The 17,907-nt window shown below is 39.6% G+C and overlaps 1 protein-coding gene across 17 annotated transcripts in view; it reads right to left on the bottom strand.

Annotated features, from left to right (window-relative positions):
- Positions 1-17,907, bottom strand: part of CSPP1 (centrosome and spindle pole associated protein 1) — a 60,125-nt gene that overhangs the window by 13,095 nt on the left and 29,123 nt on the right. For 12 of the 17 annotated variants that reach the window (XM_048507477.1, XM_048507468.1, XM_048507467.1 and 9 more), the window contains 13 exons: positions 16,928-16,942; positions 15,938-16,128; positions 14,350-14,474; positions 13,696-13,780; positions 13,315-13,435; positions 9,983-10,130; positions 8,560-8,712; positions 5,941-6,053; positions 5,177-5,326; positions 3,594-3,743; positions 1,596-1,694; positions 1,256-1,322; positions 998-1,121 (listed from right to left, as the gene is read on the bottom strand). In XM_048507477.1, the coding sequence (XP_048363434.1) occupies positions 998-1,121; positions 1,256-1,322; positions 1,596-1,694; positions 3,594-3,743; positions 5,177-5,326; positions 5,941-6,053; positions 8,560-8,712; positions 9,983-10,130; positions 13,315-13,435; positions 13,696-13,780; positions 14,350-14,474; positions 15,938-16,128; positions 16,928-16,942 (1,541 nt within the window). The remainder of the gene's footprint in view (positions 1-997; positions 1,122-1,255; positions 1,323-1,595; positions 1,695-3,593; positions 3,744-5,176; positions 5,327-5,940; positions 6,054-8,559; positions 8,713-9,982; positions 10,131-13,314; positions 13,436-13,695; positions 13,781-14,349; positions 14,475-15,937; positions 16,129-16,927; positions 16,943-17,907) is intronic. The other 5 variants (XM_048507484.1, XM_048507471.1, XM_048507483.1 and 2 more) reach the window with 2 other exon arrangements.

Raw genomic sequence — 17,907 nt, 5'->3', positions numbered from 1 at the left:
CAATTGACAAAAACTGAGTCAAAATTTTCGCAGAATTGTCTAAAACCGAAACCAACGACAAAGAAAACCGAGGTTCCACATTTCAACAAAGGCCTTTGTTAGGATTTTACAAATGCCTGCTTCATTCAGTCAAGCAACAGTCAGCTGCTGAAGTCACATGCCTACAATCACATGAGCTTCTGGAGAGATCGTTCCTCTTCCAGAAAAAGAGGAGAGGCAGACATGCAGACACAGATAGACTGCAGAGACACCCAGACTGTGTTTGCTGTTCCTATATTCAGTGGTGGGATCCAAAAATTTTAGTAACAGGTTCCCATGGTGGTGGGATTCAAACAGTGGCGTAGCGCCAATGGGGCTGGGAGGACATTCCAGGGGCGTGGCTGGGCATTCCGGGGGCGGGGCATTAATAATTTCTCTGTTACGGTAAAAAACTCTTACTGTAAAAAAAAAGTTCCTAATTTTCAGCTGGTATCTTTCTGTCCATAATTTAAACTCATTATAGCAAGTCCTATCGTCTACTGCCAACAGAAACAACTACTTCTCTTCTAATTGACTGCCTATCAAATACTTAATACTTTCAAATACTTAATTTTGTTTCTAGAAATCAGAAGGATACTTTCCTTAAACAAGGAACTTTACCATATTTCTAAAACATGTTTTTAAAACAGCCCAACAGGGAGAATTATCCCGTTTTCTACCTTCACTAACAAGCCACATAGGAAACAACAGGACTTTATGATTTTTGGACCTAATGGAATTTCTAACGGAAAAGCGGACACAATTAGTAACCCCCTCTCGGCACACACAAATAATTAGTAACCCACTCTCGGGAACTGGTGAGAACCTGCTGGATCCCACCTCTGCCTATATTTAGTGTAAATTAATTGGTTATCTAGTAACATTCTACAAAACAAGTCACTAGCATCTCTGCCCTTTATTTACTCTGCTAATTCATTGCAACACAACAGCCTTACTACACAAACAATAACATCCTCACCCTTTCACTGGCAGGTCATCATCATCCCCGTGTACTTTTAACAACTGCTCCTGCAGTCTCCGCTCTTCGCTGCGCAGCTGTTTCCTCATCTCTGACAGCTCATTTATTACATTCTTCTTTTCTTCTTCAGCATGGTATAAAGGAAAATGGAAACAGAATGAGACAGACCAGTACGTGCATTCCTTTGAGAACTCTCAGGGAAGGGTCAGCCAAGAACACCACCCAAAAGGTCAATGTTAAAGCATGGCACATTCTTACCATAGGCACGTAACTGGTTTCTTCTAGCTGGTACTGGAGGTGATGGAACTCTGGACTGTGGATCATCCTAGTAAACATTATTTTTAAAAGGTAAATTGAAAAAAAAAATCAAGGGGACTTAGCAGCCTGGAACAGATGTGAAGCTTCACAATAAGGATATGAACAATAATTAAAGAACATGGTTAAACAGAGGTCAATGATATTATTAGAATATAATTGAGAATTCAGGTGCTAATGCATATGCTGATATTTTTAGATCTATACTACTTTTTGTATTCTATGAAAAAAAGCAAATGCTAGAATCTACATGCTGATTATATCTGAATAACAAAAGAAATACCTGTGTATAGTAAGACATACGGCTCTCCACCAAAAATGCCTTTTCTTCTTTTACCAAACCCTTATTTGGAATGAGAGGAGAAAACTGTCTGTCCAAACTCTGAAAAGAAGAAACACACACACACAAATTATTTTTGCATAATAAATCAAATCCTTATTAAAAAAAAAACCAAAAAAAGCTGCACCCGGAATAGGTATGTTTCTTGATCCATTCCCAAATCAAAGCCAGCCTAACCTTTTAAGGACTTTGCGATGCACTATTGGTGCGAAGAAGTTTAACAGACAGGAACAGGCAATACTATGAAAGTGTTTGATTACTGATGGATGATACATGAATGAGACTGATGAATGATATGTGAATGAGATTAGTACAGTATATGAAAGGTGATAGTAGTATGGAAAAGTAGGAGAGAAGTGTGTGATTGGTTGTAGGAAGGGCTTGTACACATAAAAGTCACATCTACATTATGTTTCAATGCTAATGAATGTATTCTAAATTAAACAATAATGAATTAGCTTAACCAACTTTTTGTTCATAATTTTCTTAAGCAAAGAAATATCCCACAAGCCTTTAGGATTGTGCAGATATTCAATATGAACATAAAAACAGTGGGGAGTGAAATTATAGCAGCAAACACTACCCCCTCCTAGAATCCACATACTGCTATGAAATTATGTATGGTAGACTTCAGGAATGGACTACAACTGCATTATCTGTACATCCAATGTTTCAATGTACAATTTACATAAGTCTGTCTAATATGTGATCTAATATTCTGTCTAATATGTTATCATTAGGTTTGCAGAGAGGACAGGAACTCCCACAAATAACTAAAATACATGTATTCCTATAGAGCTCTTTTTAATACTGTTCCTATACTTTCTTCTGAAAAGGTGAATTTCAGCAAGGCAGCAGAGTTGACTGTGAGTTTACCATGTGACTCACTAGATAAAAAGGTCATTACTCAGACTGCTTAAATTAAGGGAGATAATGATCTTATTGGCCTTGAATCAAGTAAGATAAGAGTAGCTAGTAGAAGAAATTTATATTTCCTTTACTGTCATTTATAGAGACAAACCTGTCTCACCAGATTGGTGCTTTGAATGCCTTGGTCGGATGGACTATAGAACTCTCTGGAAAGCTGCGTCTGTTGAGGCTCCTGCCCCTCCCCCCACTCCTCACAGTTTCAGCAAATCATACAAGTGGCACTGGAAAAATGCATGATTCAAAGACACTTTCTTCAATGTCGAAGTGTGTGAGATTAATTCTAAAGGTAATATGCTTCATTACACTTCATTATGCTTTGAGACTTCTTACAGGAGAGAAAAGCAGGGTATAAATCCAAAGCGTTCTGCATTTTGGAATAGCTTAACATTAGTTCGATTGGTTTTTAATTCCAAGATTGCTTCCAGATGGAAATTATACTCTGTTTTGTTCCCATTATCATTCAGAAAACAAAGATCTTTAATGTTTTATGTTTTAACGGGGCTTTTAACGCCATTATGTAAGCCGTCCTGGGACTTCGGTGTAGGGCGGGGTATAAATGGAAAAAAAAAACTGAAGTGATTACAGAACCTCCACACAGGATTAGTCTGCATGCTTTCTCTTCTGCCAGCCATTTATTGTCCATTTCTGATAGTGGGTTTTTCCAGTGGGTATGTCACTATAGCAGCCTAATTGATCATGACGTTTCTACTTTAGATTGCCAATAAACCTTTCCACTGCATAAGAATTGTATTTACAGCTGTAACTGAAGTCAGACTAAAAGAAGATGAAAACATTTCACTGCTGCCTGCATCAAACATAAGAATCATGGTCTGTTAATGAAGGCTGAGTGTTGCCTACAAAGACAGACTCCACTGATACATGTCTCAGACACCAAATTGGAAGTGGCCCCGGGAAATTGGGGAGGCTGCAGATGAACATGACACTCTGTCCCTCAGATCAAACTGAGCAAGAATGGAGTTGAAGCAACAGGTTTTTAAAATAACACACTACCTTTTCTCCTTCCATCCTTATATGTTTTTCTCTTTCGCCAAACTGCTTAAGTTGTTTGTCTAGTCTCTCTTCTTCTTCTTGCTTCTTTTTTTCAGCCTCCTTTTTTCTTTCTTCAGCTAATCGGCATAGTTCTTCATTTTTTAATCGTTGCTAGAGATGAGATACAAACACAAAAGGAAGCGTGTTGGGTGAACTTCAAACTTAATTCAGTTCTCCTACCGACACCATCGCTGACAACCAGTGTTGCAGATTGGTTAGCATCCGACTAGGATTTGGAAGACCCAGGTTCAAATCTCACTCTGTCATGGAAGCCAATTGTACACACTGAGCTTCACATACCTCACACAGTCATCGTGGGGATACAATGAAGGAGGGAACAATGTAATCCATTTTGAGCCCCCCCCCCCCCCCCCCCGCTGAGCATAAAGGCAGGGCATAAATGAAGTAAATGACTAAATAACATTAATTCTTATGCAGGAGCCGTTGAGTCCCTGCAGGAGGGGTGTGTATCGCCAAAGATTTCCCTAATACTGCAGTCACTGGAAAAACCCATACATGGAGAAAGGACTCCATGTGCACACAACAGCACCCCAGAGGAAAGGAACCTGGGGACCAAGACTATATCCTCAGAAATATGCCATACAGAATTCAACATGATTTATTTCCAAGTTAATATGCCTGGGATTAGACTATAAACTTTGTGGGATTAAGGTCAAGTCAGAGTGTTCAATTAAAAAAAAATGCAATCCAGTGAAGTTACCAGTTAGGCAGTGGGTCAGATACAATAATATATGAGCAAAAAGAAGAACATACTTAGTACTGTTCCACTTGTGCAAGCAGTAGCACAACAGCTGCACCAACACAGCACTGATACAATTTTTAACTAAAAAACAATGTGTATATGGAACAATGTGATTTACAAAAGATGTTCTGAATCATTTCATTTCAGAGATTTCCATCTCTGCTCTCCGGATTTAATTTAAAAGGGCTGGGCTACATCTTGCCCTGGGTGGTGGGGCAATAAAGATCCATTCCATACAAGAGACTACTCAAAGGTGTGTGGACTTGTAGCCAGAGGCGCCTACCCCTGCCTTCATCCCCAAGAGGCTGCTCCCATCCAGCTGGTGAGGGGAGGGGAAAGGGGCCAGCTGAGTCTCATTGCCCTTGGAAAGTTTCCCAGCTGAAGATGCTGCAATGAGTCTAAGGTGGCCTCTGGACCTACATCATTGCAAGATAGAAGTCTTAAAAAGGAGCTCAGATACCCAAGGAGGATAGGGTAGCTGGATAGTCTTTGAAAGCTAAAGATGCCAGCAAGAAGGAAAGGCAAAAAGAGGGCAAAAGGGAATGATGGAAACTCTTCCTTCAAGATTGTTCTATCCACGTTGCGATGGCCTCTCCCAGGGGAGTGGAACACTTGAGGGTGTTGCAGCACCAGAGGGGCTACTCAGCTTCTCATTTCCTCATATGCTGAGATTCAGTTTTTAACCTGTATCAGAGGCAGTACTTTGCACAGAGATAAATCATTTTTATTTAGTGGGAACTCTCTTTAATTAGGCAACTTCCAAAGCCCTAGCAAAACATACCTCCTCCTCTCTCCGTCTCTTCTTCTCTTGTTCCTCTTCATATTCTCTTTGTATTCTAGCCCTTTGTTCAGCAAGTATCTTTTCTTCCCTTTCTTCTTCAAGCCTTCGTCTTTCACGCTCTGCCTCTTCTCTCTTTCTTTTTTCCTCAATCTAGAAAGTGGGAAAAATATTATTTGTTTGCAGAATAATAGCCATTCTCCTCTGATCGTCGGATCAAGCAGTTAATCATCTCTCGTAAACAAAATTAGCAAGGAAGAACCCATTCTTTGTTAATAACAGCATGCTGAGAACAAATGGACAAATAGAAGACCATCCTAAAAATAAGGCATGGGGTACACTGAACTCTTTCCTGCAACAGATCCAACTCAGTAGTTCAAAAACCTCTCAGCAACTTATTTTGGTTATATGTAAACAGCTTACCTGAATTTGCCTTTTGAAAACAGATTCTGCTCTCCAAATGAAGGCCTGGCTTCCTTGTTTTTGTAACTGCACTCTAAGTAGATGTGATTCAGAAAACTAAGTACATTTGAATTGCACAAAAAATGAAGTTTTGCTCTGTAACTCACGGGCTATTGCTACCATAAGAATAACACACTTCATGCCCCAAAAAGTAAGGATACACCATCCAATTAAAAAAGGCTAAATGTTGGTAAAAATTGTGTATTTCTGCCAAAATAGATGTCATGAGCCCCATCGTTAGGCAAAAACCTTAAAGACTATATCGCAAAAGTATTTTGCTTGTTTACACAGAAATATACACTTGCCTGGAAACGAAGGAAGTTCTTGTATGACTCTTGCCGCCTAAGCTGCTCCGGTGTTGGTTGCTCTCCAAAAACATTACCACGAGCGTAGGGAGACGTTTGTGTATAATTACAGCCTAGTTGAGACACACACACGAAGGAATCAAGCATAGGTAAGTCTGTGCTTGCACAAAAGCCTTTCAATAGACTTTTGGTACCTTGCATCAAATAACTGGTCATCTTATTGAAACCACACAGTCTTTATTTGGTGTGAAGTAAAGAACCACGTAAAGCATCAGCCAACATTCTTCACCAACTGCTACTGGGGTGTGATCCAGTTCACAATAAGCTGAAAGAGGTAAAAGTACCCCTATGCAAGCACCGGATCGTTACTGACTCATGAGCTGACGTCAATCACGACGTTTACTAGGCAGACCATGTTTATGAGGTGGTTTGCCATTGTCTTCCCCAGTCATCTACACTTTACTCCCAGTAAGCTGGGTACTTTTTTTTACTGACCTTGGAAGAACAAACTTAGGTTGTGGGCAAAGCTTTGACTGCAGTACTGCAGCTTACCACTCTGTGCCACAGGGCTCAGCACCTGTACCTAGAGAATTCCCATAGGCTCTAAAGAGCCCTTTTTTTGGTATCTCACTGTTACATGTGCACAAAGGCATATACACGTGGAGCAACAGGCCACTAGGGGATACAGCGCGTCAGTGCACATCTCTCCCCTCACAGCATAAGTAACTTGCACCAAATAAGAGGACAGACCAGGATAAAAATAGGTGAAATGCAATGAAAATTTCCCGTTCCTTCAAACACACTGTCTGAATACCTGCACAGGCAGGGAACATGGAACTTTATCATTCATTCATTCATTCATTCATTCATTCATTCATTCATTCATTCATTCATTCATTAGGCATAGGGTACTTTGTTAGTCATATAGGAACTCTGGTCACCTATGCTATACCTGCAATGCACTGAACTAGTGCATGCCCAGTGCATTATGAGCTTTCATTATGTGTTCATCATTTGTAAACAATAACCTGCTGTTAAAACTTCAAATTACTGTTGAAAATATTATTATGATGAAAAAATGCATAAGGCAAAAATCTATAAGGATATTTTCAGTGACTGATTTCTTTGTCTAATTTCCGGATTATTTGTACTTTATTATTGTTACTTTAAAAATAATAATAATAATTACTTTAAAAATAAACATTAAGAATGTAACTTCACAACAAAACTGAAGCTGCTAACAAAACATAGAAGTAAGTCTTTGTCTTGCATTTCCAAGTGACTAATTTTCAGGCCATGAAAGCTCTTAATGACTGATATTTGTTTATACATTAAAGAACGATAATGATTGGCTGGAAAATATGGTAGTTTATTAAAATTCCAAAAATGCATTTTAGCACCTTATATGCCTTTTCAAGTCTGTGTTCATTAACTCCAATTTATTATACTGTGCTTGAAAAATACTGGAAACAGTTTTTGCCATAGCTGATTAGTTAATATAAACACAGCAACCACAGTTTTGCACTAGTTATCTGGACTATGCCTACAACAGTGGTGGTGAACCTATAGCACGGGTGCCAGAGGTGGCACTCAGAGCCCTCTCTGTGGGCACTCGTGCACAGAGTTCATCATGTGGGAGGGGGGTGGAAAATCACCCCCCCACACACACACACACATCTAGGCTGGCCTGGGCATGATCCTTTACCTGGGAGTAAGCTCGGTTGCTGGCAATGGGGCTTGCTTCTGAGTAAACCCTCCTAGGATCGTGATTCACCCATTTGAAGCGTTGCAGTTGCTTCACCAAGCTTACTCCTGAGTAACGTGTGCCTCAGAGCCAACCGTTTTTTCTAAACTAAAACCTCAGTATTCAGGTTAAATTGCCATGTTGGGACTTTGCGATAAATAAGTGGGTTTTGGGTTGCAATTTGGGCACTCGGTCTCGAAAAGGTTCGCCATCACTGGCCTACAAGGAATATTGTATGAGTTGCAATCAAGCATGGATAGATGGGTGGGTGGATGGATGGAGCCAAAAAATTATCAACTTCTTAACACCCAATTTCCAAATCATACTATTTGAACTCACAATGACAGCCAGTGTGGGATAGCGGTATCTGAGAAACCCAGATTTGAATCTCAACTTTCCCACGAAAAAGGTGGGGTATAAATGGAATAAATAAAATAATAAAGATCCACTTTTTCAGTTCATTTAATAAAAGTGAAAGCATGAATGTAATAAGTTTTAAAAGACTGATTGGCACTTTGCCATGACAGGCATCTTTTCCCTGGCAGAATCTGTGCCTAGAGAGTATACACAGCTCCAGATTGAAATCAACAGAATGCTTTAGACATGATCCAGTAGATCTAATTCATGGGATAGGTTTCTGTTCTCTCCTTTTGATGGAAGAGACACTGTACAAACATGCCCAAGAACGGACAATTTTTCAGTGGAGAACAAGCAGCTATAAAGGATCCAAAAACAGTTATATTTTAGCTTCCGGCATTACCGACAAATTTATGAGGACAATCTTTAGTGAAAATTACTGCACAGAAATAACATTCAATAAATGTGAGCAGCAGCACAACACACACTTAAAATGAAAATACAGTATTATTTTAAACCTGCTATTTTATTTGTAGATTCATCTGTATTCTCAAGTCTTGGGGAGGCCAAACTTAGATCAACAGATACTACGGCCCTTTTATCTTCATATACTCGTGCCTCTGGGTTATGATACGCATCTTCATTTTGCTTGTGCATCACGTTCAAGTCAGCTGAAGGAAAGGTGGGGGGAATAGCCACTTACATTATTTTATTTGGACAAGAGGCATTTTAGGTCAGTTTCAAGATAAGAAATGTTTCTGCACATGTACATTCAGAAAAGTGCAGAAAGGCCACAAACCAAGCAGAATTAAGTGAGCTTCATAGAGTAAAAGCCCACTTACGTTAAACAGATCAGTTATGATTTCTCAGTTATGAAAACATTAAACAGATCAGTTATGATTTCTCAGTTATGAAAACATTAAACAGATCAGTTATGATTTCTCAGTTATGAAAACATTAAACAGATCAGTTATGATTTCTGTGCATGTCAGGACTTCTGAAGATTCAGTACTACATGCACAGAACGTTTATCAGCCAGACTTCTGCATGTCCAGTTATCAGTGCTACATGGTTTTCTCCAGATGTAGAATAGCTTTACGTTTTAATTTTATTCTCAGTTTATTTATTTTTTAAAATATTATATGCAACCTCCCCAGTTAATATCTTCATTTCATGAAAACAGCACTATGACACAAACAAGTTACATGTGTGAGGAGGGAAGTACTATTATTAGAGCTAGTGGTTTCTTGGATTTCTCCTTTATTGCTGCAAGAGAGGCAAAGTGCTTTTTAAACTTAATAGCAGCTTGATTCTTTGATGGAAAAGGCTGTTTTGATGAAATTTAAATTCTACCCATGTAGCTCTACCAACTGCATTTACATGACTTGAAAACAGTAATTTTGGATATTTTCTTTAGATATCTTGTATTTTTAAAATGAACCTCCAACATATCATTCAAATTATAACAAGAGCTACTTCAAGATACTATACTGCTGAGAACATACATCACGTCCCTCCCACAACCCACCCTTAGCATCATTCTTCCTCAATTTACATCTTCCCATGCCATGCTTTTATATCCATCCTCTTGCTGCACTTTGTCAGAGGAATCTTAAAAAGAAAAGTCAGAGACATGGTATTCTTATACTAGTGCCCAAGGAGGTATCAGCCTAAATAACAAGAACAAATTTCTTCTATGCCTTCAAGTCACTCTTTCACATCCATTTTGTTTTCTTATGTAAACTAATTCTAAACATAAGCAACTCCATAGATTAAAGATATAAAAAAGCAGTCCTACACTGTGCCACGCACTGTGACATTTCCCTGAGGATGCCAGTTATACATGCGGGCAACAAAACATTAGGAGCAAAAACTACCAGAGCCTGGTAACAGAGTCTGGAAAACCCACAACAGCCAAGTTCCCCTGACTTTCAAACATACTTATGAGGTTTCCTTTTTTGTCTCTGAGAGGAGCACCACCACCTTCTTTCCCCCATGGATTATAATTTCTCATTTCCGCTTCTAATTTGGCTTCATACTGTTCCTTTTCCTCCTTCTCTTTCCTGCGACGTTCTTCTCTTTCCTTTATCTGTAAAGGAGAACTATTCAGTTGCACCTCTTATGAATAAAAATACATTTTAAACTAATACTGAGCTCAAATACCGATGCATCACTCCTTCATGTAATAGGAATATACCACCAGTTTAATACAACAATTTTTCCAATAATGTCTACAAACACACCTGCTTATTATAATCCAGATTCTTAAAAATATTAAAAATTCCTATCACAGACATTTGGTTTTGCATGAAACAGGGACTCAATATACTACATATTGTTAAATAAGTAGAGACATTTTTAAACTATCGGCTAAGTAATTAACTAGTATGTGATCAAGTTCAAAAAATCCTCAGTGGCAGTGTTAAAGTAGAAGTAAGTATCAGAAGATCCCAACTGTTTCACTGACACGCAGAAAAAAAACATACAGCAAATATCTAAACATCACAACAAAGTTTAATGCTCAGTCAAAATAAGCAACTCAAAATTGTTATGTATTTTAAAAGAATAATTTAATACAGAGAAAACAGAGAACTAAATTTACATTGCTAACACATGATCCAAAATATCTGCTCATCAGAAGAGGCTGATATTGTGGGGGTGGGGGTGGTGAAGAGTTGATAAAAGAACTGTATAAATCTTTTAAACATTTGTGGGGGGACAGCTGCAAAGTAACAAGGCAAATAGGGATATAGCTTGTTAAAACTGGGCACCATGCCCCCCAACAGCGGTGCCCTGTTGGGAAGTGCAGCGGCGTGCTGCAAACAGGGCTCATTCTGCCCTTAAGCTCCATCTGGAGATTGGGAGCGGAACCAGCCAGGCTCGCCCTGCGTCATTTTGAAAAGGAGGTCAGATGAGACACTAACCAGCTGGCCCCACCCCCAATCTCCAGCTGGGATTGCCACATGGAGGTCGGGTGTGAAGCCTGCAGCTTAGAGGTAGATCCAAGTCTGACTGAGGCCAGGCTCAGACTGAGCACACTGCAGGTCCTCCTCTACATTTATATTGTTGGCTCCACCCTCCGCCCAAGCTCCACCTGACCAGAGTTGGAGCTCGAGGGTGGAACCAACAGAATAAAAATAGAAGAGCACTGGCTGTGTGCTCAGTTTGCTGCTGGCCTCAGGAAGGCTTGGGGCCAGCTTTAAACTGCAACTGAGGTCAATGGCAAACAGCCACTTCAAACTCCATGTGAAGATCAAGGCAGGGCACCTAGCCCCGCACTCAAACTCCACGTGGAGTTCCACACAGCTCCACACAGTCTTGAAGTAGCTAGCGTTTAACTCACTTTGGTCCCAAATGGGGCCAGAGCACAACAATGCCCCCTTCCGGAAGTGACACCAAGGACTCTAGCCTCCTCGTGCCCCCACTCCAGTAAACACAATCAATATTGTTAATTAAAGAACAACCCATATGATAAGCCATAACATACACTAACCTAGATGCAGCCCTACTAAAAATACACTGCTTGGACACAGAAGGATGGATATGACATGGCCCTTTTTTACAGACAGGAATTCAAGATAACAGGTTCAGGGGTGTATCTGCCATGGGGACATGGGGAGTCAAATGTCCCCGAGCGCCCCCATTTGGTCATGTGGGGGGGGGTGCAAAACATTCAGGTTTGTGTGTTTTTAAAATAGTTTTTGGCCTGCAGGGGGCGCAGTTTTTAGGCTAGCCGCACCAAACTTTCAGTGATTTTTCAGGAGACTCTCCTGATAATACCACTCAGGCTTGGTGAGATTTGATTCAGGGGGTCCAAAGTTATGGGCTCCCAAAGGGGGTGCCCCCTCCCCATTGTTTCCAATGGGAGCTAATAGGAGATGGGGGCTAGACCTTTGAGGGTCCATAACTTTGGACCCCCTGAACCAAACTTCACCAAACATGTGTGGTATCATCAGGAGAGTCTCCTAAAGATACCCTGGAAAATTTGGTGCTAATAGCTTAAGAATTGCACCCCTGACCGCAGGTACCCTCCAAATTTCCCCAGATTTTCCTTTTAAATCCGGTATGGATTTAAAATAAGAATCTGAAGTCCCCAGTTTAAACATTGAAAGTGGTGCTGTTTTCAGGGTGGGGGATAATCCACCCCAAAACATCATCACTTTCAATGTTGTTTCAACTGGGTACCCCAGATTCTCCCTTTAAGGTGGATATAAAAGAAGAATCTGGGCTCCCTGGTTTAAACATCATTGAAAGTGATGCTGCTTAGGGGTGGATTCCACTGGAGGTAGTTTGTGAGAGATGATGCTGACATTTGTTTGGTAAATGTTTTGCTGGGGGTGATTTGTGAGAGATTTACATGCTTAATACCCACTTGAATTGTCTTGGAGCTGTTTCTCAGGCTAACAATCTACCTCATCGGATTGGTGTGAGGACAAAATTAGGAAAGAGAGTTGGTAGGGGGAGAGCCATGTATGTTTTGCTGAGGGTGGGAGGTGTTTTGTGAACTGGTGCAAAAAATCATTGTTTGGTCGTGGTGGGGGAGGGTGGCCACCCATAACGGGTGGGGGCTTGCACACCGAACTCAGGTTTTGTCCCCAGGCTCCAGTTTGCCTAGAGATGCCTCTGCACAGGTTAAACATATAAGTTAAATTAATATTGGATATTATAAAACCCAGTTTTAGCCAACTGAGAATGGGTGGACAATGCTAGCATCTCAAGATGCCAGCCACAGCCACAGTTGCAGGCAAAACATCATGGGAAAATTCTACTAGAATACAGCCTTACAGCCTGGAAACCACACAACACCCTAGTGATTCCAGCCGTAAAAGACTTTGACAATACAATGCATGCTTTTATTTCTATTTATTTATTTATTTGTTTATTTGTTTATTTATTTGTTTGTTTGTTTGTTTGTTTATTTAGACAGACTTATAGGCCGCCTTATCCCCGAGGGGCTCAAGGCGGCTCACAATATGGCTGTTCAATCGAACAGCAAATCAACAGCATAAAACACTAAAACCATTAAAACCTAAGCAGCAGTTTGCAACGATAAAAGCTATAAATTAAACAACCCGATTTATAAAACAAAAGTTGTTTAAAACAGGCGCCCAACTAGAAAGACAAGTGGGCCATGAACCTTAATTAATGATTTGAAAATGTAAAGAGAAAAATCAGATCCAAGTTCTTTCTTTCCTGATAACATCACTAAAGAAAAACAGTAATTTCAGTTAAATTATAAAAGCCATTTCTAAAAATTACACAATCCATTATACCTGCTTCTGCAATTCTTGTTGATAAGCTAAAGTAGCTTCTCTTGAGGTTTTTGGTTTTTCTTCTGGAAATATCCCCAGTCCTGTTTGTTTTTCATTTGTGAGTTTTGGTCCACTTCTACTTCTGTATTCGTATTTGTTTAAAAAAAATTAAAACAACATCATACAATGCAAAACTGAACTTCTTTGTAAGATGTATTTAACAAATAGTTTATTCCTATGCCTGGCAATTTCAAAACTAAAACTTTATTTTAAATCATCTTCAGAAACCTAACTTTTTTTTCTATCCTATTTGAAAAACAGATCCAATAGCAACAACAAAAAGTTTTCCAAGTCCTCAAGAGAAAAACTCAACAACATCAAACTAATCTTAGCAATACTTACACAGACCCAGCAAAAGGCTTTTGACTAGCATCAACAACAGGTGCAGGTGCAGATGAAGGCTGGATCCCCATCATACCCATGCCATCTAAAACAATACAAGATACATTAATTTTAAATTCATTATTTATGGGGGAATGTATTACAGGCAGCAAGCAATCTTAACATCAAAGGTATGTGTATCAAGCATTAATTAATATAAAAAATAAAATGATTGGGGGTTTCTTCCATAACCTGAGGATTTTATATGTGACTTCTCTTTCTAAAAAAGAAAAAAAACCCTAAGTATTTAGAAGTTAACACCAAAAATGAAGTTAGCATATCAGTCACAGGTTTATTTAATTTTTACTCATTTACATGCCGCTTCATATCAAAATGTCAACATGAACAGAAAATCACACGCACTCATGCGTTTCCACTTTAAACGCTCATTTCTCCAAACTACATTTATTTAAGAAGAAACAGTTTGCTAATACAAAGTTAGGAAAAAATAATTCCTAAAAGCCGCTTCAGAACTCAGAGAAAATATGGTTCTAAAATATGGTGTTTAAATCTCTGTTTTTCCTATTAAAAAAGCGGGGGAATGGATTATTTGGGTACAAGTTTATTATTATTTCTTCTATGTGGTAAAACATTTACATCGATCAACAAGCTTACAGTATGCAAGACTGGGATCCAAAGGATTCCTGGCACCATAAAAATAGTATGCATCATCATATGGTGTTCTATAATTAGCTGTCAGCGTTGGTGGCGGTGGCGGTGGCGGTGGCAGAGGTGCAATTCTAAACAAAAAGAGGACAAGGCTTTAAAAGAAGGACTCGCTGGGTAGTTGACACAGACAAAACTGGGTATCGTTTCCATATAACAATGCTACTATTTCACAGGTAATGTTTCTCTTCTGGAAGACCTGATGTAATTATATTATTTCCCTTTAATGTCTGGCAAAGAACTGCTTCAGAAAGACACAGATGTATCAGAAGGCAAAGCATACTGACTTCTGGTCAAAAGCTTCAAGAAATCTTTGTAGCAAAACCACTTAGGCCTTTCCAGAAAATCATTTCATAACACAATAAATGCAGAGCTATTTGTTGGCTACTACAGAGAATTTAAATATATTTTACCTAGATGACATATCTGTTGTATGGAAAGTGATCGTTACAAAGAACAGACTGCCGTATTTAGCTGCTATGCTATTGTAGCAGACTGGCTACATTTTTCTGCCATGTCAATCTACTACAAAACTGAATGCTACAGGAAATAGGGCATAACAAACTGAACAATTTTTACAACCTTGCCTTTTGCAGTTTTAGATGGGGTTTAGTATGGAGGTATGAAAGGAGACTGTTTTTGTATAGAGCTAGTTGTTTAGCAATGTTTTGTCTTGTAGAGGGTTGTTTGATTAGTTTGGTATGTTGTCACTATTTGTTGCTGGTTCTATTGTCATACCTAGGGTTTAGAGTTTGTTAGATGGGACAGGGAGAAGAATAGGTGTTGTCATGGATAAAAGTTTTTCAGCAGTATTATTGGAACAGAATAATATGGCAAGAATGATGGGCAGAGTGAGTCGTATGGATTATATCACTTAAGTTTTGTTCCTTCTATACTGGATTCCAGTTTGAATCTGGGCACAATTCATGGTGGTGATATTGACCCTTAAAGCTCCATACATTTTAAGACCAGCATAGCTTAAGGACCTCCTAATCCCATTGCTGTCATCTTTGAGGGCCTTGCCATAGGTGTCCCACCACACAAGGCAAAATGGGTGGCAACCTGAAAAAGAGCCATCTTGGTCATGGCACCAAAATTCTGGAATTCCCTTCCCATGGAGATTAGTCTGTTCCCCTCTTCCTGTTTTCCAGCGTGTAAAGACTTCTTTGTTTCACTGAGAATTCCCTTATTGAACTTCCTTCTTACATATTTACATGTATATGTAGTGTTTTGTGTCTTTTTAAACTGTATGTCACCTTAAAGGCTGGAAAGGCAGGAAACAAATATTTCAAATAAATAAATAAAATAATATTCCTATCTAGAACACTAAAATATTATCTTGGGCTTCAAAATTATTTAGGGTTCTATAAACTACAGCACAATAAAATCCATCAGCTAATTGTGCAGTGAGCAAGAGAAACAAAAATATCCAGGGTGGTTTGATTTCATGGACATTGTGCTATAAAGGAAAACTAAGATCTTGTATCCCTAGCTAAGCTCCCAACCCACGGCATACAGATTACTATCAGGAGGTTACCGGGGAGCCAGCATTTCTCCGAGAGCACTGGATAATCCTCTGTGAAAATCTTCATTTACTGGTAAAGCAGGAGGGGCAGATATGGAGACAGGTCCAGGTGTAGGGGTTTGAAAGGCTGCTCTGGGTCTTTCTGGTGGTGACCTCTCCTCAGAAATTTGTGGTGCAAATCCCATCTCTCTTAGTCTATCAGGCTATAGAGAAAAAATGGGTTTATTTATTATTTAGGATGTTGCTGTGGTACTCAAACAGTTGCAGTTGCATGGATCGCCACTGAAAGACAGAACAGTGATTTCACACAGTGGCATCAACTTTCATGGTACTATAAAAACACATTGAATCTAGTGCCATCAATAATTTTCTATTAAATAACTGCCATGCACTTAGACAAATTTGCTAGTAATAGAGAGAGAGAGAGTTAAAGCTATCATTAGCACATCTGTTAATTTTCGAAAGGGTTTTCTAAGGAAGAGCAAAATTCTAGAAAGTTGAATCCAATACCCAATAAACATTTCTAAAACATTAGCAATTAAGAGGGGAAAACCCAATATACGTCTCAGAAAAATTATAATTTTTTTTGGTTAAGCATTTTTGCTTTTCAGTTTAAAAGCATACCAAATATGCACTATGAATCCACTAATTAAAAATGTTTATTGACAGGTTTTAGAGGCTACAGAAGGAAAGGAGGAGATGCCATGCAACTTGGTCCAAAAAGCATGCAGGTTCCAAACTATTCCACCACATTCTGAACAGATTCCCTTGCAGCTGCAGTGCTCCTAAATAGTTACTGTGTTTTAAAAACGCATAATGAACATCGACACAATGCAAAAATCTCAGATGATTGCAAAGATTGGTTTCCTTTTGAATTTCTTTTATCACAATAGTTACTGTGCTATTTACCAGAAAATGCTGATAGCTCTGGAACCCTACATGCCTGACTGGCTACCAACTTGGAACAATTGTTGACAAAAATGGCAATGTTAAAATTTTTACCTTTTCTTCACTTAGCTGCAAGACAGTATATATAATAAAGTTAGTATTTACAGCTACAGAACTGAATAATTCAGGTAAAAAACGGTGCATGTGTGCATCATACTTAATTTCTAGTAGGGTCTTTAAGATTTACCACAGCTGTACTGAAAATATTGAGCTCTGACTAATGGTAATGCTTTGTAACAAGTTTCAACTGGAACCCTAAAGAATTCCTGAGCCCAGCATTTTTTTCCTCTTTAGCAATTGGTTGCACAAACCATTAAGGGTGAGAGCATTTCAAACTGTTTTGAACTACAGGGAATTAAAAGAACAACTCAGAACCTAGGAGGGAAGGGAAGAGGTGACATAATCTCTAAAAGCAGGTTGGTGAGAAGAACAGTCCATGTGCAGTGCATGCCCACAAACACTTTTAAATCTCTGCTGGGATATTTTAAAACTATACAATATTCTTTATCAAAACTGGACCTCCTGTATGCAAAGCCTGATTTGTTTAACTGAGATACAATTCCACCTATGACATTCCAGTGGTCCTCAATCTTTCCAGTCTGGGGGGCAACCTATAGGTCCCCAGTAGCAGTATGGGGCTCACTGAGCTGATAGCATTTGACAGGAAATCTTAGTTACAAGAACGAAGAAGGAAGAGCCAGATTTATAACCTCACTAGTATTAAGGTGAAGATCACAAGCAATAGGCAGGAAATCAGAGGCGTAGGGCCCATGGGGACATGTCACATGGCCACAGTGGGCCAAAAATCGAGGCCCGGTGGCAGTCTCTCCCTCCCTGCCTTCTTCCCTGAGGGGTGGCATGTGAGGGGGCGCAAGGTAGGCCAGGCGCAGGAGAAGCATGGCGGAGGCTGGCGGGCGGACCCATGCATGAGGAGGGAAGGCAGCGCACTGGGCCTCCGCCTGTCTCCCACGTCTCCCTCATGGACATCCCGGAGGAGACCGACTCCTGCTGCCCAGCTGAGCCCCCCGGGCAAC

This window comes from Sphaerodactylus townsendi, linkage group LG09, assembly GCF_021028975.2.
Source record: "Sphaerodactylus townsendi isolate TG3544 linkage group LG09, MPM_Stown_v2.3, whole genome shotgun sequence".
In the NCBI taxonomy this organism is placed as follows: domain Eukaryota; kingdom Metazoa; phylum Chordata; class Lepidosauria; order Squamata; family Sphaerodactylidae; genus Sphaerodactylus; species Sphaerodactylus townsendi.
The sequence above is the reverse complement of the archived record's forward strand: the minus strand, read 5'-3'. Positions and strand labels throughout refer to the sequence as shown.